The sequence below is a fragment of the Megascapheus bottae genome, unplaced genomic scaffold, assembly GCF_031878675.1.
Source record: "Megascapheus bottae isolate mThoBot1 unplaced genomic scaffold, mThoBot2.hap1 HAP1_SCAFFOLD_79, whole genome shotgun sequence".
NCBI lineage: Eukaryota > Metazoa > Chordata > Mammalia > Rodentia > Geomyidae > Megascapheus > Megascapheus bottae.
In genome coordinates, this window is record NW_028327439.1 from 599,345 (window position 1) to 624,769 (window position 25,425).

A 25,425-nucleotide genomic window follows, 5' to 3' on the forward strand; every position below is an offset into this window, starting at 1 on the left:
AGGGTCTGGGTGGGGCTTTCAGGTACTGGGCAGGACAGGTGCGGGAAAGCGCGCGAGACTTGAGCTGCTGCAAGACCCGCGAAACTGCGGGGGGTTCAATCGAGTCACGTACACAGAGATGCCTTAAGAGAGGTATGCAAAGGACCGAATGCCTATACAAAGCCCTTTAATTGCAGCTGAGCCAGGATCAGGCTTCAGGGATGGAGGCTAGGCCCCAACATAATTATAGCTGCTGTAAAGTTCAAGTCGATGTATTCAAATATGCCCTATGATATCTTTCCATGTGGAATAGCTCAGCTTCACAAAAAGAGACAATAAGAACCCATATACTCAAGGATTGAATATCATGTATGAAAGTTTCTTACCCAGTATTTCCTAATCATGTTATATGTAAAGAAATGATCAAAAATCATAATAAGCTAGGCAGGATGGTTCAGGTCTGTCATCCTAGCTACTCAGGAAGCTGAGATCTGAGGACCATGGTTCAAAGCCAGCCCAGAAAATGGACTGTGAGACTCTGATCTCCAGTTAACCAATTGAAAACCAGAAGCGGCAGTGCTGTGTCTCAAGGGGTAATGTGATAGCCTTGTGCTGAAGAGCTCAGGGACAGGACCCAGGCCTAGAGTTCAGCCCCAGAACTGACCAAACAAAAAAAAAACAGTAAGCCTTTCAGAGAAAAACATAGCATCTCAGATATGAGGGAGGAAGATAAAAAGGTTCATTCCAGCCAGATTTGGTGGCTCACACTGTAATCGTAGCTGCTCAGGAGGCTGAGATCTGAGGACTGAGGTTCAAAGTCAGCCTAGGCACTAAAATCTGTGAGACTTATCTCTAATTAACCAGCAGAAAACCGGAAGTGGCTCCAGGGGTAGAGTGCTAGCTTTGAGCTGAAGTGCTCAGGCACAGCACCCTGGCCCACAGTTCAAGTCCCACAACTGAGAAAAAAAAAGATTTATTCCACATTGTATTGGATAAGGTTTTTTAAAGACAAGTCTTAGGTCCCCTTGACATGTAACCTAGAGGTACGGAGAGGAACTTGTAGGATCAGAGAAGAGGTAGGAAATGAAAACAACATAGGCGATACAAAATGAAAAGAATAAACAGACTGGTTTGAGGCAATCAATCAAGCTACATATCAGCATACACCTACATCAAACTTCATTCTTCTACCCCACCCACATTCACACCAATCCCTCCAAACCACCGTCTCTTTGAAGAGTAATGGAGGTGGTGTTCTATGCACTAGGAAACGCCTGTAAGGAAACTTTGCACTAGTTAGCTGAAGAAATTATTAGGGAAAAGGCAAGTCCAGGAGTTTGCCTAGTGGTAGAGTGCTTATCTAGCATGCATGAATACTCGGGTTCCATTTTGCAGTACTACATACATAGAAAAAGCCAGAAGTGATGCTGTGGTTCAATGGTAGAGCTCTAGCCTTGAGAAAGCACAAGGGCAGTGCTCAGGCCCTGAGTTCATGCTTAAGGACTGGCAAAAAAGAAGAAAGAAAGAAAGGAATAAAGAAAGAGAGAAAGAAACAAAGAAAGAAACCAGAAAGAAAGAAACAAAGAAACAAAGAAAGAAATAAGTAGAAAAAAGGCAAAGTCAAGTAGAACACAGCAAATGCTCAAGGACAATGCCCAAGTTATGACTTCAAGCCAAAGGATCCACAGCATAAACAAATACACAAATAAATACATAATTTAAAAAGAAGGCAAAAAAACCTCCTTAAGATTTCATACATAGAATTTGGGAATCTCTGGAAAATTTATTGTTATATTTTGAGAGATCTAAATTGAGACAGTGAGGCTGAGATATTAGGACTGTGGACTGTGATTCAAAGCCAGCTTGGGCACTACATATTTGAGTCTTTTTTTTTCTTTTGTGGGTCATGGGACTTCAAGTGGGCTGGGGCACTGTCCCTGAGCTCCTCAGGTCAAGGCTACCGCCCTATCCTAGAGCCAAGACCCACTTCCTGCTTTCTAGAAATTAATTGGAGAGAAGAGTCTCAATAGGAAATGCTCAATAAATTCTGTTTATTACATAGCCATAATAACCCCTAGGAATGGGAAATATCACTATCCAATCATTTTTCTTTTTCCTTTTCTCTTAGTCAGTTCTCAAGCTTGAACACTGCCTCTTGGTTGCTGTCCCTGAGCTTCTTTGTGGTCAAGCATAGCATTCTATGACTTAAGCCACAGCTCCCTTATAACTCATTCTGTGATTAATCAGAGTGAAGAGTTTCAGGAGCTAACTTTGAACCATGATTCTCAGATCTCAGCCTCCTAAGTAGCGAGGATTACAAATCAGAGTCACCAGCACCAGGTGACTGATAGGCTCTTATCTGCAGTTAACCACCAAGATAGTTCAAAGTGAAACTGTGGCGCAAGCAGCAGAGCACACCCTTGAGAAAACTCAGGGAAAATGCCAGACCCAGAATTCAAGTTTCTAGGACTGGCAAAAAAGTTTCTAGGACTGGGTTGAAAGAAGTGTCTGGTCAAAAGCATTGTGACAGAGCACCCAAAGTTAGCACTAGTGAAGGCAGGGCATAAAGGAGAGTTTTAACATATACTCACCCTCCACCTCCTCCTCCTCTTCTTTGCAAGTCCTGGGGCTTGGACTCAGGGCTTGGGTGCTGTTCCTGGGCCTCTTTGTGCTCTACCACCTGAGCCACAGCATCTCTTCTGTGATTTTCTGAGTAGTTTATTAGAGATGAGAATATGGCAGACTTTCCCGCCAGGCTGGAATCAAATCTCGATCCTCAGATCTCAGCCTCCTGAATAGGATTACAGGCATAATCTAGTACTGTCAGGTTTGATTAACACTTGTGTGTCATCCCCAGGAATGTGGCCTCCCCTCCACTCTGGTAGGGACAGCAGACATGGCAGAGGGCACTGACTGCACTTCGTTTCACACGTGGGTGTGCACCCAGCCAATATCTGAGATATTTGCCATAAAGAAACCCAGGGCTCTTGGGTGGAAAAGTGCACAGGGGTCACAGAGTTGATCCCATTTCATGGCATAGTACACTGATATCCCCAAGGTCAAAGCAGGTCTTGATGTCCTCAGGGCCCAACCAAGGCAAGTGGGGAGCCTCAGACTCTGGAGGGGTGGGCATGGGTGGTGCCTCAGCATTATGGGCAAAGCCAGAGAAGCTCAACTCCTCTGCTCCCAGCACTAGAGGAGGCCAGCATCTGATGCTGGGGCATCAAAAGAAGCACCATGCTCACCCTAGCCCAGGGAGCACTGGTTGCTACCTAACAACCCAACCTGGGCACTTTCTCACCTGGGGTCAGCAGGGGTGGAGTGGGATGCACCATCGCCATGCAAGAGGTGGAATATTTGGCGTCCCCAAGTCACACCTAGATAGACTGGAACCTTCCACAAGATGGATGAAGTATATCTTACAAAGTGCAGAAGAAGGAATTCCGAGCTGAGTGGCTCCACTGTGCCCAACATCGGCGCTGGAAGCGGTGATTCCACATTCTTCCCCCCACCAGCTGCCAGTTAGTGGTAGCGTCCAATTCCCAGGAAGTGAGCAGCAGAAGTGCAGAGGAAGTGAAGGAGAATAAGAGCCAGGATATGGCTGCTGCTGCTTTCTTCCATGCCCCTTTGACCACATGTGGATCAGCTCCATCCTGCAGCAAGAAAAGTCAAGGCTGGTGGGCCCTGACACTGCAGAAGGAGAAGCAGCTTCTGCAGGAAGTGGCTCTGGTACTGGTGGCCCTGGTTTTCTTACCCTATGTGGGGCTATAAGCTCTGCACCGCAAGCAACAGCCCAACTGGGGTTGCACCGGTCCCCATGGCCAGACAGGTGAGTGCATAGGGGACATGGGGCCGGGGATGCTCCATCCTCCTCCCCGGCAATGTGTTTATTTCAAATCTGCACCTCCTTCTTCTTCTCCTCATGTCTGTGTCCTCAGAGATGGCTCTGGAAGGGTCAGCGCTTCTTCCTATTATTATTATCATTAAAGCGCTTCTTCCTATTATTATTTTTGTTGTTGTTGTTAATAATGCCAGATGGAGGAAATTGAGGCACCTAGGATGGAGATTTATCCACTCAATAGTTAGAATTATAACCCAGGTCCCTTGATACCCAATCCAGAACTGTTGCTTCAAATTTCCAGGCTGTACATTCTTTTTATGTTGCCCACTCCTGTCCCCTGTCCTGGTCAAGCATTCTTATTCTGGGAAGCACCCTGTCTGCATGTGTGTATCCAGGGTGTGATGCCTTGGGTAGGACTGGTTCCCTCTTCATCTCTGCTCCCCATCATCACCCCCAACTACTGATCCTGTATTTCTTCTCAGGCAGTCTGTTTTGCAATTTACCTGCTCCCCTCATTCCCCTTGTTAGTTTTTTGTCAAGCCCTGTGGATACCTTGGGGAGTGAGTGCGATGATCTTCTGGGAGTTTCAGGTCCCTTGGATGGAGTGAAAGATGAATTTCTGGTTCTTGAGGAACTTCTCATTTTTGACTCTCCAGGAGTGCAGAGGTGTCCCAGTGGAGGGATCCCCCAAAACGTTCCAGAGTTTCAGTTCCCTGAGGGTAGAATGCCGCATGCCTTCCTTCCCTCCACTGAATTGATAAGACATGGTTGGTTTTGTTTTCTTGCCCCTTCTGGGCCTTGAACTGAGGGCCTGAACACTGTCCATGGACTTTCTCAAGGCTAGAGCTCTACTACTTGAGCCACAGCACCACTGCCAGCTTTTTTCTATGTATGTGGAAATGAGGAATTTAACCCGGGTCTTTGTGCATGCTAGGCAAGCACTCTCCCAAAGTCCTGGTCCCACTACATGGTATTTTTTTGTACTACAAACTGATCATGATCACATGATCAAGGTCGGAATTGCTTTTGCCTCTTTGAAACTCACTCATGGACCTGCACATATGTGCATGCATTTGTACTAAATTATCATTTTCTTCCTTCATCTGTGTATGAGTATTCAGATCCTGGTTCCTGAGCTCAGGACCTGTGTGCTGCCCTTTAGAAATTTTCACTCATGGCTGGCACCGAACTTCTGGCTTTTTGGTGATTCATTGGAGATAAAAGTCTTACAGCATTAACTGCCTGGGCAGGCTTAGAACCAGGATTCTCAGATCTCAGTCCCTTGTGTGAACCACTGGCACCTGGCTTGGACTAGCATTTTCCTGCTCCATCACATCACTCCAAATCTCTCATCTTCTGGCAAGTATATGGCATGCTTGAATTGCTTTGCATAGTGGGATATTTCAGATTTGTTTATGGGGTTGTGTATCAGGGTCAGACTTGGCTGAGTATTGGCTGTCCTGAAGGGAAGAGGCTGATTTTGAGGTTGATGGTTTTCTTTTCTCCTCAGTATCAGGCTATTATCTGTTTGGTATCTTGAGCACAGAGGGTTCTTTGTCACAGAGCTAATCAGTAGGGGAGTAGCAATTCTACCCAGTTGTTGCAAACTGCCAGGAGTAGTCAGCTTGATCTTTACATATGTATATTTTTGTGAGACATGGGGCTGGAGCTCTGGGCTGGGCTCTGTCCCTGAGCTCAAGATTACCACCCTACCCTGAGCCTGGGGTTGTCCCCTAGCTCTTCTACTCAAGGCTCCCACTTTACCCCTGGAGCCACAGTCCCACTTCCTGTTTTCTTGTGCTTAATTAGAGATAAGAGTCTCACAGTCTGTCCCCAAGGCTGGCTTTGAACCTGATCCTCAGATCTCCACCTCCTGAGTATCTAGGATGACAGACGTGAGCCCCCACATCCAGGATTATGGTAATTATTTACTGTTCAGAAACTGAAGAACATTAGAATACTTCTTTCCTAAACCCAGGTTCCAATCCTGATAGCCAGCATAACCTTTCTCCCACCTATATCTTGTTTGTGTGTTTCTTTCTTGAAAGGGGTCTGGATGCCAGTACTGTATCCTTAGCTCTGCTGTTGATTTGCTGCATGTGTTCATCATCAACCATCTGTCTCTGGACCTTAATTTCTCTTTCTGTAGACTATGAATAATGAAGAGAAGAGCCATTAGTGCCCAGGCTTGCTTTGAACCTTGATCCTCAGATCTCAGCCTCCATAGTAGCAAGGATTAAATATGTGAGCCACTTCAACCGGCTATTCTTTTTTTTTTTTGGTCATGGAACTTGAACTGGCCTGGGCACTGTCCCTGAGCTCTTCAGCTCAAGACTACCATCCTACCCTTGCGCCAAGCCCAACTTCCCATTTTCTAGAGGTCAATTGGAGATAAGAGTCTCAAGTCCTCAGCCCTGGCTGGCTTTGAAACTAGATCCTCAGATCTCAGTCTACTGTGTAGCTTGGATTACAAATATGAGCCACCCCACCAGCTCTTTCCTTTCTTTCTTTCTTTCTTTTTTTCAGTGCCAGTGCTGTGGCTTAAACTAGGACCTGGGCACTAAACTTGAATATGTTCTCCCCCCCCTCAAGTTTTCCTCCTGAGCAACAGTACCATTTCTGGCTTTTTCTTAGTAATTTATTTGAGGTAATAGTCTCATGGATTTTTCTCCACATGGTGGCTTCGAGCTGCAGTCCTCAGTTGTCAACCTCCTAAGTAGCAAGGATTATGGGTGCAAGTGTTCTTTCCCAACACCAGTTCATAGTTTTTTTTTGCCAGTCCTGGGCCTTGAAGTTAAGGCCTGAGCACTGTCCTTGGACTTTCTTAATGGCTAGAGCTCTATCACTTGAGCCTCAGCAACATTTCCAGCTTTTTTTCTATGTATGTGGTACCGAGGAATTGAACCCAGGTCTTTGTGCATGCTAGGCAAGCACTCTACCACTAGGCCAGATTCCTGGCCCCCTCGTTCATATTTTTGATTGGCTTTTTTGGCTTACAATTGGAACCATGTGAGCCACATCTTCTGTTTTTGTTCTTTGTAGTTTTATTTTTCCTATTAAATAGAGATAAGTCATAGACTGGGCTGGGAATGTGACTTAATGATAGAGTGCTTGCCTAACATACATGAAGCCCTGGGTTCAGTTTCCCAGTATCACATAAACAGAAAAAGCTGGAAGTGACATTGTGACCAACGAGGCCAGGCCCTGATTTCAAGACCCAGGAATGGCTCATGCCTGTAATCCAAACTACCCAGGAGGCTAAGAGCTAAGGATCACTGTTCACAGCCAGCCTGGGCAGGAAAGTCTATGAGACTGTTGTGCCTAATTAGCCACCAAAAATCTAGAAGTGGATCTGTGGATCAGGTGGTAAAGCACTAGCCTTGAGTAAAAATACCTAGGTTCAAGTCACTGTGTCAGCAGCCCTGAGTTCAAGTTCAATTGTCCACATCAGCACAAAAATTTTAGTATAAAAAAAGAAAAATGGACCAAGTGACTTCTTATCAATGGTCCTACAACACTTGTGAATATATTAACACTTCTGTGTATGTTTATGTACATGCCTGCCTTATTTTCCAGAACATGGTATACTTAGGCTTTTCAGTTCTCTCCCAGGTTCGGCACAGTAATGTGATTACAACACCATAGATGAAGATCCTATGGGTCAATGTGAAAGTCACTGTGTTCCTTTCCCTTTGCTACAGTGATATTGGAAGAGTTTCAGAGTGGAGACTTCACCTGGTGGCCTCTGTTCCTCACAGAAAGAACAGAATTGCCTGCTAAGTCACATTGAACACATGTTGTGAGTAGAAATAAGGCAGGGCTGTTTGTTGCTGCAGTGTCACTTGTATGATACTGACTCATCCTGGCAGAACCCTTTTGGCACTTTAGGGGTCTCAGAGTCCGTCAGCACAGAATAGGTACCAAAAATCTCACCAGCTGTCCTTCACTAAAACCTTACTAAAAGGAGCCAGTTGGTCACACCTGTGACCCAAGGTACTTGGTAAGTTAGCCTTTTGAGGATTATGGGTCAATGCCATTCCAAGGTAGGAAAGTCCTTGAAACTCTTATCTCCTAAAAAGCTAGATGCTAGCCATACCTGTGACTCATACCTGTAATCCTAGCTATTCAGGAGGCTGAGATCTAAGCAATCAAGTTCAAAGCAATCTCGGGCATAAAAATCCTTAATACTCTTATCTCCAGTTAACCTCCAGAAAAGAGAAGCAGGCTTGGCTCAAGGGTAGGGCAGTAGCCTGGAGCTGAAGTGCTAAGGGGCAAATTCCAGGCCCAGGAATAGGGCGGTAGCCTTGGGCTGAAGAGCCTAGTCACAGCACCCTGGATGAGTTCAAGCTCCATGACCCACAAAAAAAAAAAAGATGCGGATCTGATCTGTGACTCATGTGGTAGACTGCCAGCCTTGAACAAAAAAGCTCAGCGACAGTACCCAGGCTCTAAGTTAAAGTTCTAGCACTGGTGCACACACATACTAGTGTCCTAGTGGCCTAGAAATCCTTTCCTCTGTCCATGTAACATGAAACACATGAGACAAACAGGCTAGAGGGATTCTGGGTGTGTGTCTTTGTGTCTGTGTCTGTCTTATGTGTTGTTGATATAGTAGGGCTTGAACTCATAGTCTGGGTGCTGGCCTTAAGCTTTCATTCTCAAGGTTGGTACACTCTACCATTTCTGGCTTCTTAGTGGCTTACTGGAGTCTCACTGATTTTTCTCTCCAGGCTGGCTTTGAACTCCAGTCCTTAAATCTCAGATTTTTCTGTAGCTACGATTATAGTCATTGGCACTAAGGCATAGATTCTCAACCCTTCTAGGTAAATTTATGAGAAATTTAGTTTACTCAGTGTGAACTGGTTTTAATAATGCTAGGCCAGTTGAGGCATGTATTCCCTGTTCACAGTGCCTGGTTTGTGCTTCAGTACTGCACTAGCTACCCCTGCCTGTGATGGAAGTTTTTTGGGGTTTTGTGTTTTTGGCCAGTCCTGCGGCTTGAACTCAGGGCCTGACCACTGTCCTTGGGCTTTCTCAAAGCTAGAGCTCTACCAGTTGAGTCACCGAACCACTTCTGGATTTTTCTATGTATGTGGTACTGAGGAACTGAACTTGGGTCTTCTTCATCCTAGGCAAGCACTCTATCACTAGTCCAAACTCCCAGCCTGATTAAAGTTTTTGAAAAGAAACTAGTCCAGGACTAGTGGTTTGGCCTAGTGGTAGAGTGCTTGCTTAATATTCAGGAAGCCCTGGATTTGATTCCTTGCTACCACATACAGAGAAAAAAGTTGGAAGTGGTGCTGAGGTTCAAGTGGTAGAGCTTTACTCTTGAGAAAACCCAGGGACAGTGCTCAGTCCCTGAGCTTGAGCCCAGGAGTGGCAAAAAAAAGAAAGAAAAGAAGGAAAGAATCTATGCCAGATGTTGGTGGCTCACATCTCTCATCCTGGCTACTCAAGAGGCTGACATCTGAGGATTGTGGTTTAAAGCCAGCCTGGGCAGGAAGACTATGAGATTTCTATCTCTGATTCACTAAAAAAACATTGGAAGTGAAGCTGTGACTCAAGTGATAGAATTCCAGGTTCCAGTCTTGAACAAAGTAGATCAGGAATAGCATCCAGGCCCTGATTTCATACCGTAGTGCTAGCACAAAATGAAAGAAAGAATCACACTTTTTAATAAAATGTGTTGCACTAAGTAGAAATATTTATGGAAATAAAAAATTTAATAATATTAATGTCAGCTGGGTGCCGTGGCTCACACCTGTAATCCTAGCTCCTGAGGAGGCTGAGATCTAAGCATCAGGGTTCAAAGGCAGCCTAGGCACCAAAGGATCTGAGACTTTTTTATCTCCACTTAACCTCTAGAAAATGGCTAGTGGGGTTTGGAACAATGGTAGACCAGTAGCCTTGACCTGCAGAGCTCAGTGACAGTGCCCAGGCCGAGTTCAAGGCCCATGACCCACAAAAAAAAAGACAAAGAAAGAAAAGGGGGAGCCAGTGAGGTTGAGAGGGAGTGATGGAGGAAGGAAGGAAAAAAAGAGAAAGCATGGAAAGGAAGGAAGTGGGGTGGAAGAAAGATCTGGACTTCTGTGGCTCACACCTGTAATTCTATTCAGAAATCCAGAGGTAAAGCTGTGCGGCTCAAAGTGGTAGAGAACTAGCCTTGATCAAATAAGCTCATGGACGTGGCCTAGACCCTGTGTTCAAACCCATGACTGACATGAAGAGAGGGAGTAGTAGGAGGAAAGAACTGGTTCTTTCTAAGAGTTGAGTGAAGTGGAAGCTGCTAGAAATATGGGAACCTGATAAGAGAAAGGAGGTGAAACAGTTTTTTTTAACTCAGTCCTTGGCTGGTGCTGAAGGTGAGATTCCACCTACAGAGACCCTACTCTGCCTAAGTTCCCATCTACTTAATTCTCCATAGGCCCAGGGAAGGAGGTGCAGGCCTCTCCTTCATTTGTAAAGACTAGGTAACTGAGGCCATCAAGGACCTCTCCTGGCCAGAAGAGGCAGAGATGGGGATGTCTACTCCCTGGAATTGGAGCCTTTCCATGTCCTTCCTAAAACCTTCCAGTCTGATCTTACTCCCATGCCATCTTCTGATGGTCTTTCTTACAACATTATTATGATCAGTAAGATTTGTTTCTCCTAGATGAGTTTCTGTTTTGCTACTGCCATGCTATCCTTCTTAGGACTGCTGGCTTGAGTTCTCACATGTTCATACATAACCATGTGTCTAGAGAAAGTTCTACATGGGATATTGGAGTAGTGTGTGCTGGTCCTATGTTTTTAGAAATGGAGCCTGGCAATGTTTGAAGTAGGTCACCCTATGAATAGGAGTCTCCCTCCTAAAAGGATAGATTCCACCAACTCTGCCAAGCCCTACACAACATAGGCAGAAAAGCACAGGAAGAGGAAGATGTTTTTAGCTTTCCTTGCCTTCAGCAATAATTGGTTCTGCTTCCCAGAGCACAAGTTTCACATTGTACTCTCCTCCAACACTCTCAATAACTGGGTGATGTTCAAAGGTTTAGAACAACTTTTAGGAAAGAAAATGAGCTGGCCTGAGGAATAAGCCACAGCCTAATTATTAGCAAGGACATGAGGAGTACAGGGATAACTGTCCAACCAGAGTATCTTTCTAGGTACTAACCACTTATTCTAGTCTCTCAAATTATTCAGCTTCTTCCCACTCTCATTTCTAGTACATGATCTCTCAGACTTATCCCAAATGACCCATCTATGGATATGCTGATGCTAGCTTTAGCGTGTTGGCTCGTCCTGACTGATGAAAAAGTGTTGGGGTGGGATCTTTGGGTTTGTAATAAAAGTTATACAAGGCTTTTGGTGTGGTAATGTATCTTGGTCAACGTTGTATGATTTGTAGATGTTACCTACCCTGAAGTTTTAGCTACTGTTACTGTTCTGTCACAATCTGCCCAAAGAAGTATTATTTCTCTTAGGAAATTCTATTTCCAGTTGATGTCAGTGAAGCATAAACACTACGTTAAAATGTCTTATGAAGAGGCTGAGAAATCTGAGGATCTTGGTTCAAAGCCAGCCAGGGTACAAAAGGACCTTGAGACTCTTATCTCTAATTACCCTCTAGAAAATGGAAAATGAGGCTTGTCTCAAGGGTAGGGTAGTATCCTTGAGCTGAAGAACTCAAGGACAGCACTCTGGCTCATGGGTAGGGTGGTAGCCTTCAGCTGATGAACTGAGGGACAGCACCCAGGCCTGGAGGTCAAGTCCCATGATTGACCAAAAAGCAAAACAAACAATAAAAAACCCCAAAATCCGATATTTTTCATCTTGGCTGAGGATAGTTGTTTGGGGTATTTTATGATGTACGTTTATTAGGTGCTATATCTCCAGGAGGATGTCCAGGGTTCTTTACATGTTTAGCCTAGAAATGTGCCGGGGCCAGCCGGCAGCAAACCAGGGTTCGTGGATTGGGATTCCTGAAATAGGGGCAATGACTAGGAAAAAATAGAAGAGAGACAAACAGATGGAGTTCGGGAGGACTACAGCCCAAGTCAGCAGTCCAAGAAGTCTGTGAGCTCCAGACTGCCGCCTAAGACTCGCTCGTTTATTTTTAGTTCCGACCTTAAATACTCTTCTTAAAACTAGGGAACTGCTAGAGGCTACATTCATACAAAATAGTAAACAAATCACATACAGGATAAATGAGAAAGGATTAACATTGCTTAAAGTCATCATGATAAGAACTGATTGACATTGCTTAAAGTTATCATGATAAGAACTGATTGACATTGCTTAAAGTCATCATGATAAGAACTGATTGACATTGCTTAAAGTCATCATGATAAGAGTTACTTCCTTCTGTATACAGTTGTGTAGGTCCAAGGTCAGGTCCAAGGTCATTGACCCCACAGTCGGTCCCCAACATCTCCCCCGTCTTTCTTTTAAAAGATGCGGACTTGCTTGTCTTAGGTTGAGTGGATCGCTGACTCTGCCTTACCCGTCATGGGGAACTTCTTCAGATCAAGCTGAACGCCCTGTCTTAGGTTGGTCAGAGAGCGTCCCCTCTTATCCCATCCTTGACTGCGATTCCTCTCGGGGGGGAATTCATCCATCTGGGGCTTAGATCTGCGGAGTTGTTCGATTGGTGACTGTTGCAGATGTGACCATTGGACGGGTACTGGCCATAGGTGTTGATTTGTTCCCAACCATAGCTTCAGTTGTCACTTTACTTGGAGTAGAAACAACAGCACTTGGCTTGATATTGGCTGTTGGTGGATCTGAAGTGATGGCAATTCCTCATTCTTCAGAAGCTGCAGTAGTTTTCAACATGATTTGTCTCTGCTGTTCTGGGACCTTATTAGTAGGTTCTTGAGGCTCTTTTCTCGGCTCTAAGTGCCTCCCTTGATGCTCTCGGAGTTCTCTCTCCAATTTACTGATTCGACCTTCTTAATGGGACTTAAGAGCTGTCATACGAACATCAAGTTCATTTTTTTTTCTGATCTAATGTTCCATTCTCCCCCTTCTTTAAAACAATGCAATAATTCAAACCTAAATGATTTTCTTGATTAAAGCTTGAACATATTCACTCACTCATTCACACACATTCATACTCAAAGATTTTAAAGTGCACAAAATTAATATTGGCCATTCATTTTCCGGAAGTTTGTGTCAAGAGAGCTTTGCCAATTTTACTCTTGCAGGTGAGAACCAGGTTCAAAAGAAAACTTTAGAAAAACCATAAGGATCCATATTTAAAACTGGTACCAATTTCAAAGACAAAACTGGACAAGAAAAAATATGTAACACGAACATGACAAAGAAACAGAGACTTTTACACTTAACACAAAAACATGAATTCAGGTCTTTTCCCCATTACTGGATGCATTACTGGAGGGTTGGGGGTGAAGGTCCAGTGAGTCGCTGCTTGGATGACCACTGTCACTCTCCACAATCCGAACATAGCGTTCGGGCAGCCAACGGGCATCATTTTCTTCCTGTGAGAAAACACATACATGCCCTCTACCCCAGGTTAGAACAGGATCTGGTCCGTGCCAAGCACCAGTTAGGGGATCCTTCCATTTTACTAAGGCAAAAGCACGTTGCTCTCTTTTTTCCCAGAATCGCTGAGCAGCAGATAAATTATTTGAATCCAGATTCAAAAAATTTAAAACAAATAAAGCATGATTAAGTATATTCACAGGAGTAGCGGGATACGACTCTCCTTTCTTTATTTTAGCAATTTGATGTTTTAATAATCCATTAGCTCTCTCCACGATGCCTTGACCTTGAGGATTGTAAGGAATGCCTGTAATATGAGTGATATTATAGGAATGGCAGAAGGATTGAAATGCTCGGCTTGCATAGCCAGGGCCATTGAACCGAGAACCTCAGATTTCAGCCTCCAGAGTAGCTAGGATGAGAGATGTGAGCCATCACACCTTGCAAATTGATACTTTTCTTATCAACAATGTAGGAAAATTGTTAACTGTAACCCTGAACAATTTTATAAGATAACAGTACCAAAGAAAATTAGAAAAATAGAAAGACATAAACAGAGACATGGGATCATGGGGGAGGGGAGGCCAGGGCTCCCAAGATTCACTGGCACTTGAGTACACAAAAGCAAGTATATTTGCTAGAGTTCACACAGGGAAGGTTACCATGGATACATCTAAAAAATAAATCATCTATATTAATGCTACAATCAGAGCCAAAAAAGAGTTTGGGAGAGACACTTTTTCACTTATTTTTTTGAGTCTGCAAACTAGAGCCTGGAGAAAGTCCAAATGTGAACTTCACTTTACCACACCTTAAAGGCCAACAGCAGGGTCATGAGTGTGGCCTAGCGGTAGAGTGCTTGCCTAGTATGCACGAAGACCCAGGTTCAATTCCTCAGGACCACATACACAGAGAAAGCCAGAATTGTCAAGTGCAGAGGCTCACACTTGTAATGCTAGCTACTCAGGAGGCTGAGCTCTGAGGATCACAGTTCAAAGCCAGCCTGGCACTAAAAACTGTGAGGCTCTTATCTCCAATCAATCAATAGAAGATGGGAAGTGGCTCTGTGGCTCAAGGGATAGGGCAGTAGCCTTGAGTTGAAGAGCTCAGGGACAGCGCCCAGGCCCAGATTTAAATCCCCAGGACCCACAAAAAAAGAAACAGAAAAAGAAAAAGGCAGAAGTGCTGCTCTGACTCATGTGGTAGAGTGCCTGCCTTGAAGAATACCCAAGAACAGTGCTCAGGCATTGTGTTGAAGACCAAGGACTGGCAAAAAAAAAATCAACAGCATCCAAAGTTCATTTCCCAGCCTTTGTAGCACTCAAGAAGGGGAAGAGTTTGGGGAAGGGTCTCTTAACCCTCTCCTGAGTTGTCTGTTTTAACCCTTCCTTGGTCAGCTCTCAGAGTGTTGTCAGGGTAGAGTTCCAACCTCTCAGAATTTTTTACCTTCAGCTCAAATTCATGGCTCCCTACAAGAAATTTATTTGTTTGTTTGTTTGTCTTGCCAGTCCTGGGCTTGAACTCAAGGCCTCAGCAGCGTTCTTGGGTTTTCTTAAGGCTAGAGCTCTACAATTTGAGCCACAGCACCACTTTTGGCTTTTTCTATGATTGTGGTACCAAGAAGTCGAGCCCAGGATTTTGTGCATTCTAAGCAAGCACACTACCACTAGGCCAAACTCTTGGTCCCCCTATAAGAAATTTCTGTGTACACCCATTGATGCACACCAAATAATTTGATTTTTCCTGATTGTATTGCCTTCAAGTGGTCCAACCTCATTTGATGTGGTACTATAGTTTTCTTTTTTCTGTTCAGTACATTTGAAGATTCTCATCCACTGCCAGTGTAAGTTAGAAGCTGGTATTGATACTAAATAATACAGTGAGTAGGGTTTTTATATTTGAAATATCACTGATGGAAAATCTTATACATTTGCTTAGTAGTTGCTTTTGATTTCTCAAGAACTTTAGTACAAGCTAACATGTGTGGCATTTTTCAACTGGGAGAAATGATTCAGGAATATGTGACTCATTTGAACCATCGTCAGTGAAAAGATACAAAAACTAAAAGCAGCATACACATATTACAATAATATGTATCTTTTGTCCATATGTGTTTGTTAATAATTCCACTTATAGTGTACATTTCTAGGTAAAAACTTCAAAAATATTTCCAATTAGTTATTTCAACAGGAAAAGAGACATGTACAGGATTTATATCCCTGATCAAGTTCACAGAATCCATATTTTTCCATATTCTTTTTTTTTTGTGGGTCATGGAGCTTGAACTCAGCTTGGGCACTGTCCCTGAGTTCTTCAGCTGAAGGCTACCATCGTATTCTGGAGCCAAGTCCGACTTCCCATTTTCTAAAGTTAAATTGGAGATAAGACTTTCAGGTCTTTTTGTACCAAGCTGTCTTTGAACCTTGATCCTCAGATCTCAGCCTCCTGAGTATCTAGGATTATAAAAGTGAGCCACCATCCCCACCTTCCCCAGCTCCCCCTCCCCCCCCCTTTTTTTTTTACCAGACCTTAGGCTTGAACTAGGTCTGAGTACTGTCCAGCTGTACTTTTTCACCCTACTTCCCTTCAGTTCTCTGGCTTCCCCCCACAACCCAGAAGATAACAGGTGAATACACCGTACCAAAAAAAAATGGTTTGTTTTTATTTCAAAGGTGAAGAAAGAGACTACCTTTAACATTCTCTATGTCACCATGATAGTGTACATTTCTTCCAGATCTTTCTAGTTTCCCTGTGTTTATTTCACTCACAGAAATGTATTATTTGACTTTAATGTATTTATAACTTGTAGCTTTTTATTTCTCATATTGATTTCTAGAAAGTTTATCTTGAGATTTACTTCCAGAATGTCTGCCTTGGTAATTGTAACTTGACAGTGCTTTATAAATAGCATTTAGGTTAAGAAAAGGCGTGTGTTTCTGCTGACTGCTTTTTTTTTTTTTTTTTTGCCTGTCCTGGGCCTTAAACTCAGGGCCTGTCTTTGGGCTTTCCCAAGGGTAGAGCTCTACTACTTGAGCCACAGCACCACTTCCTACTTTTTTCTATGTATGTGGTGTTGCTACTCTGGAGCAACAAGGGTATAGGGAGGGACACCCAGGGCCAGCCTGAAGTCTCCCGAAACCAAGCGAGGTAGTAAGTATTGATGACACAGCCCTCCCCCAATTACTGGGGAAGAAACCACACTGAGCCAGGAGCTGTGTCAACCATGAAAGTGCATCAGATCTCACTTTTATTGCAACAGGCACTTAGTTATACACAGTTGGGGAAAGGGAAGGTGGCAACTGGGAAACTAGCCAATAGGAAGAGGGCCACAATGCTATCACTAAGAGTACAGGGCAAACTTTTAGGTACTGGGTGGGACAAGTGCAGGAAAGCACTGGCGACCTGCGCTCCGGGGGGGGGGGGGGGCTCAGTGGAATCATGTACACAGAGATGCCTTAAGAGAGGTATGCAAAGAACGTGAGAAATGCCTGGCCAAAGCTCATTAATGGTCCCTGAGCAGAAATGTTGAACAGGTCTCAGAGATGGGGATCAGGCCCCAACATGTGGTACTGAGGAATCAAACCCAGGTCTTCATACATGCTAGGCAAGCACGGTACCACTAGGCCAAACTCCCGGCCTTCCTGCTGACTTTTTTGTCTGGTTCTTCTATCAGGAAGAGGAATATTAATTTTCCAGTAGTAATGGTACATTTAAAAAATTATAATTTCATGGCCTATTAAACATCCTTGGAGACCTCCTTTTCAGCATTCAACTTTTATTATCCAGATGTATGATTTGTCTCTAATCAAGTGTTGTGTATCTGTGGTGAAACGATTTGTGCTGATGTTTAAGTATTTATTTATTTTCATATTATCACTGTTTGTGTTTTCCAATAGTGATTTTCTTTTTTTTTTTTTTTGTCAGTCCTGGGGCTTGAACTCAGGGCGCGGGCACTGTTCTTAGATATTTTTTGCTTAAGGCTATTGCTCTACCACTTGAGGTAAGCCCCACTTTGAGCTTTATCTGTGTATGTGTTTCTAGCAAATTGAACCCTGGGCTTCATTCATGCTAGGCAAGCACTCTACCACTAGACCATGCTCCTGTCCCTCATTAGTGATTTTTATTTTTTTTTGTTTGCTGGGCATGGGCGCTGTTGCTGAGTTCTTCAGCTTAAGACTATCACTCTATCACTTGAGCCAAGGCACCACTTTCAGTTTTCTGGCAGTTAATTGGAGATGAGCATCCATGGACTTTCATGCTCCATGCCCAAGCTGTCTTTGATCCACAATCCTCAGTACTCAGTCTGCTGAGTAGCTTGGATTACAGGCCTGAGCTACTGTCACCCAGCTTATTAGTGATCTTTGCATGTGGTATTTTCGTATTTACTAATTTTTGTTTCTCTGTATTCAATGTATGTCTCTTTGGATAGCTTATTGAATTTTGTTTTTTGCTTTTGTTTAAATCAGATGGTACCTTATATGTTTACTATATTTATAATACAATATTAATACAATTTCATTTTAATGGCCCTTGGGCTATTTATTATCTGATTGTCTCATCTGATATTCATTTCTTATGTGGCTTCCATATAATGTTCACACATCCTTCCCTACACTTTAAATCATTCATCATGCCTATTACACTTTAAATCCTGTGTAAGTATTTTCTATACTACTTTGTTCATAGGATAATGACAGTTTTTTCTTTTTTGTTTCTTTTTTTTCCCCCAAAGGCTGCATGTTGAATACAGGCACCATAGTTTTTCAGGCATTTTGGTTTTATGGTTAGTTGAATCTGTGCATCTCACAAATATAAGAAACCTAATATATTCCTTTGATTTTTTTTTGGTGGGTCATGGGGTTTGAACTCAGCTTGGGTGTTGTCCCTTAGCTCTTCAGCTTAAGGCTACTGACTGACCCTTGAGCCAAGCCCCACTTCCCGTTTTCTAGAGGTTAACTGGGGATAAGATTCTCAGATCCTTTTGTGCCCGGCTTGGCTTTGAACCTTGATCCTCAGATCTCAGCCTCCTGAGTAAGTAGGTTTAAAGGTGTGAGCCACCATGCCCAGTTTATATATTCCTTTGAAAAGTCTATTATGTTGTAGCTATAATGTATTATAATAGTTTGTCTGTCTTCTTCATAAAGAAGTAACCACAGACTAAATTTCACATATACTTTGCTACTACTAGTTTTTATAATAAATTTGACCCTACAGCTGCCCTTTCTCTAACACTACCCCAGTATGTACAGAAGAAAGGCCATCCTCAGTCTGAACCCTTAGTGCTTTTTAAAAAGGAAAACATACAGTAAACTTGTTGTAGTAATATAAAACAGCAACAAATAAATTTCTTGCCAGGTGCAGAGACTTATACCTATAATCTTACCTACTCAGATATCAGGCTGATATCTGAGGATTTGGTTCAAAGCCAATCTGGCTATTAAAAATCTGTGAGACTCTCATCTCCAGCCAACCATTAGAATATGGGAAGTGGCACTGTATCTTCCTAGGAAGGATGGTGGCCTTGAGGTGAAGAGCTCAGGAACAGTGCTCAGAGCCAGAGTAAAAGTCCTACAACATACAAAAATGAAAAAGAGGAAAAATATTTCTTCCCCAACTGATTATTATGCCAGACATAGGAAATTAACATTGTGCATGTACTTCACTGTATTATTACTTCATACCCTAAGATTTTGCAATGTTCTCACAGTACCAGCATATACCATCATATAATGTAGTTTCTTTTCAGTGGAATAATTCCATTTATAACCTAAATCTGTTGCCTCCCCTCTCCTTTTTCTTGGTACCACAGTTGCTCTGCCATTATATGCCACAAGCCATTACCCAATTTCAGGTGGGTGATTGGAAATGAGTCTCATGGAATTCTGTGCCAGGCTTGCTTTGAACCATGGTCCTCAGATCTCAGTCTCCTGAGTATCTAGGATTATAGGTGTGAGCCACCAACACCTGGTTTGCCTTTTTGTTCTTTTTTGGGTCATGGGACTTGAACTCTGGGCCTAGGCATCATCCCTAAGCTCTTCAGGTCAATATTTTATAGAAGTCTAAAGCATTCATGTAGAAGAATAAAATTCCAGACATGGTGTGTTTATAACTCAGGGCTAATTGCTTGATGGAAATGTGCCATTACAGAAGTCTGTGTCATTTGATGATGTGGCTGTAGACTTCAGCTGGGAGGAGTGGCAGGATCTGGACAATGCTCAGAGGACCCTGTACAGAGATGTAATGCTGGAGACCTACAGCAACCTGGTGTCATTAGGTGGGCAAAAGTCAAATTAACTTATAAGGTCAAGTGCCTTGTTATTTTGTAGATACGTGAATATTTATCAAACTTTCAATGCTTTTTAAATGTAAGATTCCAGTCCCTGAGAAGTATCATTTCTTTCTAAGGAAAACCTAAGGTAATTTTGTTCTCATTCTTCAGGATACCTAATCAGCACTTTGACAAAAGTTCTAAATTATGTTACCACTAATGGAGACAACATTCCAAACTTACACAGTAATTGTAAGTGGATAAATTTTCTAGAATAGAATATATATCATTATTGGAAATAGGATCTACAAATCACTAAACAGTGAGTTTATAATGGAAACCTGAAATACGTACAACGTTTCATTTCAGGCCTGTATTCTTAGACACTCAGGAGGAAGAAATCTGAGAATTCTAATTTGAAGCCAGCAATGGCAGAAAAGTCCCCATTAAATTCTATAACTGCAATTAACCCCTCAAAAATGTTGGTGGAGGGCAGGGAATTTGGCCTTGTGGTTGAGTGCTTGTCTAGCATGCCTGAAGACCCATGCGTGTAAGTGGCGCTGGACCTCAAAGTGGTAGATTTCCAGCCTTGAGCAAAAGACCTAAGTTTATGTCATACAAAATGAATCCAGAGCTAGGGAAATGTCAACCATGGAGCTAGTGAGAAATAAAGAAAAGATTGAATAGCTACCTTGTGAGCTGGATGTCTGAGATATTAAAGAAATGATGACCCAGCATAAGCAATATTTCTCCACTATTTCTAATTTACAGGGCTCTGTGTTCCCAAACCTGTATTGATTGTCAAGCTAGAGCAAGGTGCAGAACCCTGGATGGGAAATTCCTCTGACAAGAATACCACAGGTGAGTTAAGGCATCTTCATATTGATGTTGGAGCCTGAGCCTAGTTGGTAAGTTCATGTTGGGATGTACTGAGTAATAATGTTCTTAGTTACCCTAAGTCCTGTGTGTGGAACCTAGGGGATTCTTTGTGAATGAATAAAGAATAATTTTTCTTTTTTTTTCTTTTTGCCAGTCCTGGGCTTGAGCTCAGGGCCTAAGCACTGTCCTTGGACTTTCTCAAGGCTAGAGCTCTACTACTTGAGCTTCAACACCACTTTCGGCTTTTTTCTATGTATGTGGTACCGAGGAATCGAACCCGGGTCTCCATGAATGCTAGGCAAGCACTTTTACCACTAGGCCAAACTCCTGGCCCAGAATCATTTTTCTTTTTGTCAGTCCTGGCCTTGGACTCAGGCCTGAGCATGATCCTTGGATTTTCTCAAGGCTAGCTCTCTACCACTTGAGCTATAGCACCACTTCTGGCTTTTTTCTGTGTATGTGGTACCAAGGAATTGAACCAGGTCTTTGTGCATGCTAGGCCAAACTCCCAACCCCAAGAATCATATGGTGATATAATGAATTCTATGTGGCAGTAGAGTTAAAGGTAGATTTCTCTGTGGAAATCAATGTGAAACAAAATAAAACGAGAAAGCCTGGTGCTGGTGGCTCAAGCCTGTAATCCTAGCAACTTAGGAGGCTGAGATCTGAGGATCAAAGTTCAAAGCCAGACCAATAACAAAAGGAACTTAGACTCTTCTTTCCAATGAACCAATAGAAAATGGGAAGTGGGACTATGGCTCAATTAGGTAGGGCAGTAGCCTTGAGCTGAGGAGCTCAGGGGCAACACGCAGGTCCAGAGTTTAAGTCCCATGAGTGATAAAGAAAAAAAAAGAGAGAAATAAAGAAAGGTAGAAATGAGATGTTATTTTTTTTGAAACTAAGACTATAAAGATATGAGGGAACAAGGAATAAGTGTCAGGGCTTTATTCTCTGGTAAAGATAATAGCTTTTCACTGATAGGCAGAGACTGGGATTCAGAACCAAACCTTTCCAGCCACTAGTTGAACCTAGTGGTAGAGTGCTTACCTAGCATGCACAAAGACATTTGATTCCTCAGTACCACATACATAGAAAAAGCTGGAAGTAATGACTTACTTGGTAATGTTCTATCCTTGAGAAAACCCAAGGACAGTGGTCAGGTCCTAAGTTCAAGGCCAGGAGTAGAAGGGAAAAAAAATACATGATGTTTTATTCTAGAGAAGATAATTAACTAGGCAATGAGGTGGAGTATTTCTGGTCTTCCATGTGTCTAAGTTACAGGAGTGTGAGAAAAGGAATTTTGATGAGACTTCAAATGGAAAGAAACAAATTTCAAAATTCCCACAAGTACCTAAATTGAGATGTTAGTGAGAAGTTATGACTGAAGGGATGTAAGTTTAAGTCCTTACTCTCAAGAACCATTCTTGCTTAGATCAAAGGCAAACAGACATATAAACCACTCTTGTGGCCTCTGAGTCTAGAAAGTATTCCTGTTCCTCACTTAATGGTTAAGAAGCAAAGTAGCATTGGAGCTGGTTAATGTAATTCTAGCTGCTACTCAGGATCTGAGGATCAATGTTCAAAGCCAGCCTGGGCACAAAAGGACCTGAGACTCTTATCACCAGTTAACCTCTACAAAACAGGAAGTGGGGCTATAGCCCAAGAATAGGGGCTGTAGCCTTCTGCTGAAGAGTTCAGGCACAGGACCCAGGGCTATGAACCAAGAAAAAAAAAAAGAAAGGAAAACAAAGAAAGTTTAAAAAAGAAGCAAACCAGCACATTATATAAATTATTTCTCATAAAAGAAAGACAGCTATTCCCCAATATATAAATAAAACAATATTTGAAAAACAGCTACAGGTATAGTATCGGCAGTACTCAGCTTAAAACTGTAGCAATACATAGTTGGGTAATTTGAATAAATATTTCTTGTTATATAGAAAGAAAACTAAAACACAGAAAAACATTATTGGTCATTGTAAAATATTCTTAATATGTTAGAGAGAAATGCATATATTTCTCACAAATCAATTTCCACTTTTATATTTTAAAATATCTAAGAGTTTACCTTTACATTGAGGAATATTTGGATCTCATGAATGTTTGTGTTTTTTTTTCTATAACTCATTTTAGATGTCCAAGTAATGGAGAATGTGTTTAAGACCTGCCAGGAAAGTCCACATGAATGTCTTTGTGAAGTAGCAGTTGCAAGTAGTATCCAAGCAGAGGAAAATGTGAGATTAGCAACAACTTTTAATTTGAGCTCCACACATAAGCCAGAGGTGATTAGTATTAGTGGGAACACCTTAGAGTTGAGGACTGAGGAGTTCATTAAGTGTCAGAACACGCTTCTCTCTCCTGAGCCTGATGAGATGCATGCTGCATATAGGTCTCATATATCTCCTGTTGTTGAACAATCCCTCAAATATTCAGAGCATTTTAGTCAAAATTGTGATAGTCCAAAAGAGCTGCAGTATCATAATTCTGTTCTCCCTTCCCAAGAAATTCTTCAGGGAGGGAGGAAAAATGCTGAATGTACTGTGTGTCGAAAAATATTGTACTTAACACTGACCATCACTACACATCCGAAAATATACACAGGAGAGACTCCTCGTACATGTAGGGAATGTGAGAAAACTATCACTAATGAAATACACCTTACAATACCTCATAGCAAATATCCTGAGATATCCGATGAGTATATCAAGTGTGAAAATTTAATTTCTGAGAAATCAGATCTCCAAGAGAAGGGAAACCTTACAAATATGAGGAACGTAATAAAATTTTCGCCCAGAAGTCAGCTTTCAGCAGGCATCAGAGAACTCACAAAGAAGAGAAATCTTATGAATGCAATAAATGTGGGAAGTTTTTCAGACTGAAGTCATTCCTCACTGTGCATCAGAGAATACACACAGGAGAGAAACCTTATGAACGTAACAAATGTGGAAAGTCTTTCACCCAGAACGCACACCTTCGAGTTCATCAGAGAACACACATGGGAGAGAAACCTTATAAAAATAATAAATGTGGAAAGTCTTTCATGTGGAAGGAACAACATACTGTTCATCAGGGAACACACACTGGAGAAAAATCTTATAAGTGTAATGAATGTAGAAAGTCCTTCAACTGGATGGCACAACTCCGTGTTCATCAGAGAATACACACAGGAGAGAAAACTTATGAGGGTAACAGATGTGGAAAGTCCTTCACACAGAAGTCAAACCTCAAGAGACATACGACAATTCACACAGGAGAGAAACCTTATGAATGTAACCAATGTGGAAAGTCTTTCAGACAGAAGTAGTCCCTCAGTTTGCATCAGAGAACACACACAGGAGAGAAACCTTATGAGTGCAACAAATGTGGAAAGACCTTCAAATGGAAGTCATATCTTGCTACGCATAATAGAGCTCACACAGGAGAGAAACCATATGAATGTAGTGAATGTGGAAGATCTTTCACCTGGAAGGTAAAACTCCGTGTTCATCAGAGAATACACACAGGAGAGAAACCTTATGAGTGCAACACATGTGGAAAGGCCTTCACATGGAAGTCATATCTTGCAATGCATAATAGAACTCACACAGGAGAGAAACCTTATGAATGTAGTGAATGTGGAAAATCTTTCACCTGGAAGGCAAAACTCCATGTTCATTAGAGAATACACACAGGAGAGAAACCTTATGAGTGTAACAGATGTGGAAAATCCTTCACATGGAAATCAGACCTCAACGGACACATGACAATTCACAGAGGAGAAAAACCTTATGAATGTAACCAATGTGGAAAGTCTTTCAGATGGAAGTCTACCCTCAATTTGCATCAGAGAACACACACAGGAGAGAAACCTTATGAGTGCAACAAATGTGGAAAGACCTTCAGGTGGAAGTCACATCTAGGGAGGCATAACAGAATTCACACATATGAGGAACCTTAGTAATGTAACCAAAGTGGAAAGTCCTTCATGCAGTCTTCACCCCTCAGGAAGCATAAGGAAATTCACACACTAGGGAAGCCGTAGCAATGTAATAAATGGGAAAGACTTTTTAGTCTTTGGAAGAAAACTCAGCTTGTGTCACACAACCAACACAAGATAAAACCCTTAATGAATGTGGCAAATTTTCAGTCTTTAACCCAAAAGGCACAACTAAGGATTTATCACTAAACACCCACAGGAGAGAATCCTATGAATGAAATAAAAGGGAAAGTTTTTCAAGAAGTCATACTTGAATTTGCATGAGACCACATACACAGGATAGAAACCATATGAATGTAAGGAATGTGAAAAATCTATCATGAACCCATGGCTAACTATAGAATGAACATAGAAGAGAAAAACCTTATGAATACTATGAATGTGGGAAGTGTTCGACCTGGAAGGCATACCTTTGTGTTCATCACAAACCTGATTCACATAGAAGAAACGAAAACCAATGAATATAACAAATGTGCAATGACTTTTAATCAAAAGTTAGTCTTCAGTACATTTCAGAACATACACAAGAGAGAAATTCTGAGTAATGAAAAACTTTTAGCTATATATAGAATCACTGAATATGTAAGCATTAGGGGAAGTTCTTCAAAACATGTCAACCTTCAGCAAGCATTAAGAGCACTCAGAGAAGAAATAAATACAATATAGAAAAACCATTGTCAGAAACCTGTATATGGGGTGACTGTGTGGCTTAACTAACAAGCATGAAGGCCTGGGTTCTATTCCTAATTACTAAATAAAAAGCAAGCCAGAAGCAGCACTGTGTTTCAAGTGGTAGAGTGATAATCTTGAGCAAAAGAAGCTCAGGCCCTGAATTCAAGCCTGATGATTGTCACCAAAAAGAGAAAAGGGGGGAAGAGAGAGAGAGACAGAGAGAGACAGAGAGACAGAGAGAGAGAGAGACTACTAAACTGGACAAGAAATTCTGCATGGCCGAGGTAAGCTAGGTGTAATGGAAATGACTCTTCAGCTTGGGCACTT

General features: G+C 42.3%; 1 protein-coding gene across 1 annotated transcript; it reads left to right on the top strand.

The window, feature by feature from the left end:
• The first annotated feature begins 3,614 nt into the window (after positions 1-3,614).
• On the top strand, positions 3,615-24,960 carry LOC150039852 (uncharacterized). Its single transcript, XM_090327564.1, is given in 6 exon segments — positions 3,615-3,808; positions 4,349-4,478; positions 19,451-19,577; positions 20,343-20,432; positions 22,584-22,739; positions 23,180-24,960. Coding segments are annotated over 6 exon segments (1,905 nt in total). The 3' UTR covers positions 24,388-24,960.
• The last annotated feature ends 465 nt before the right edge of the window (positions 24,961-25,425 follow it).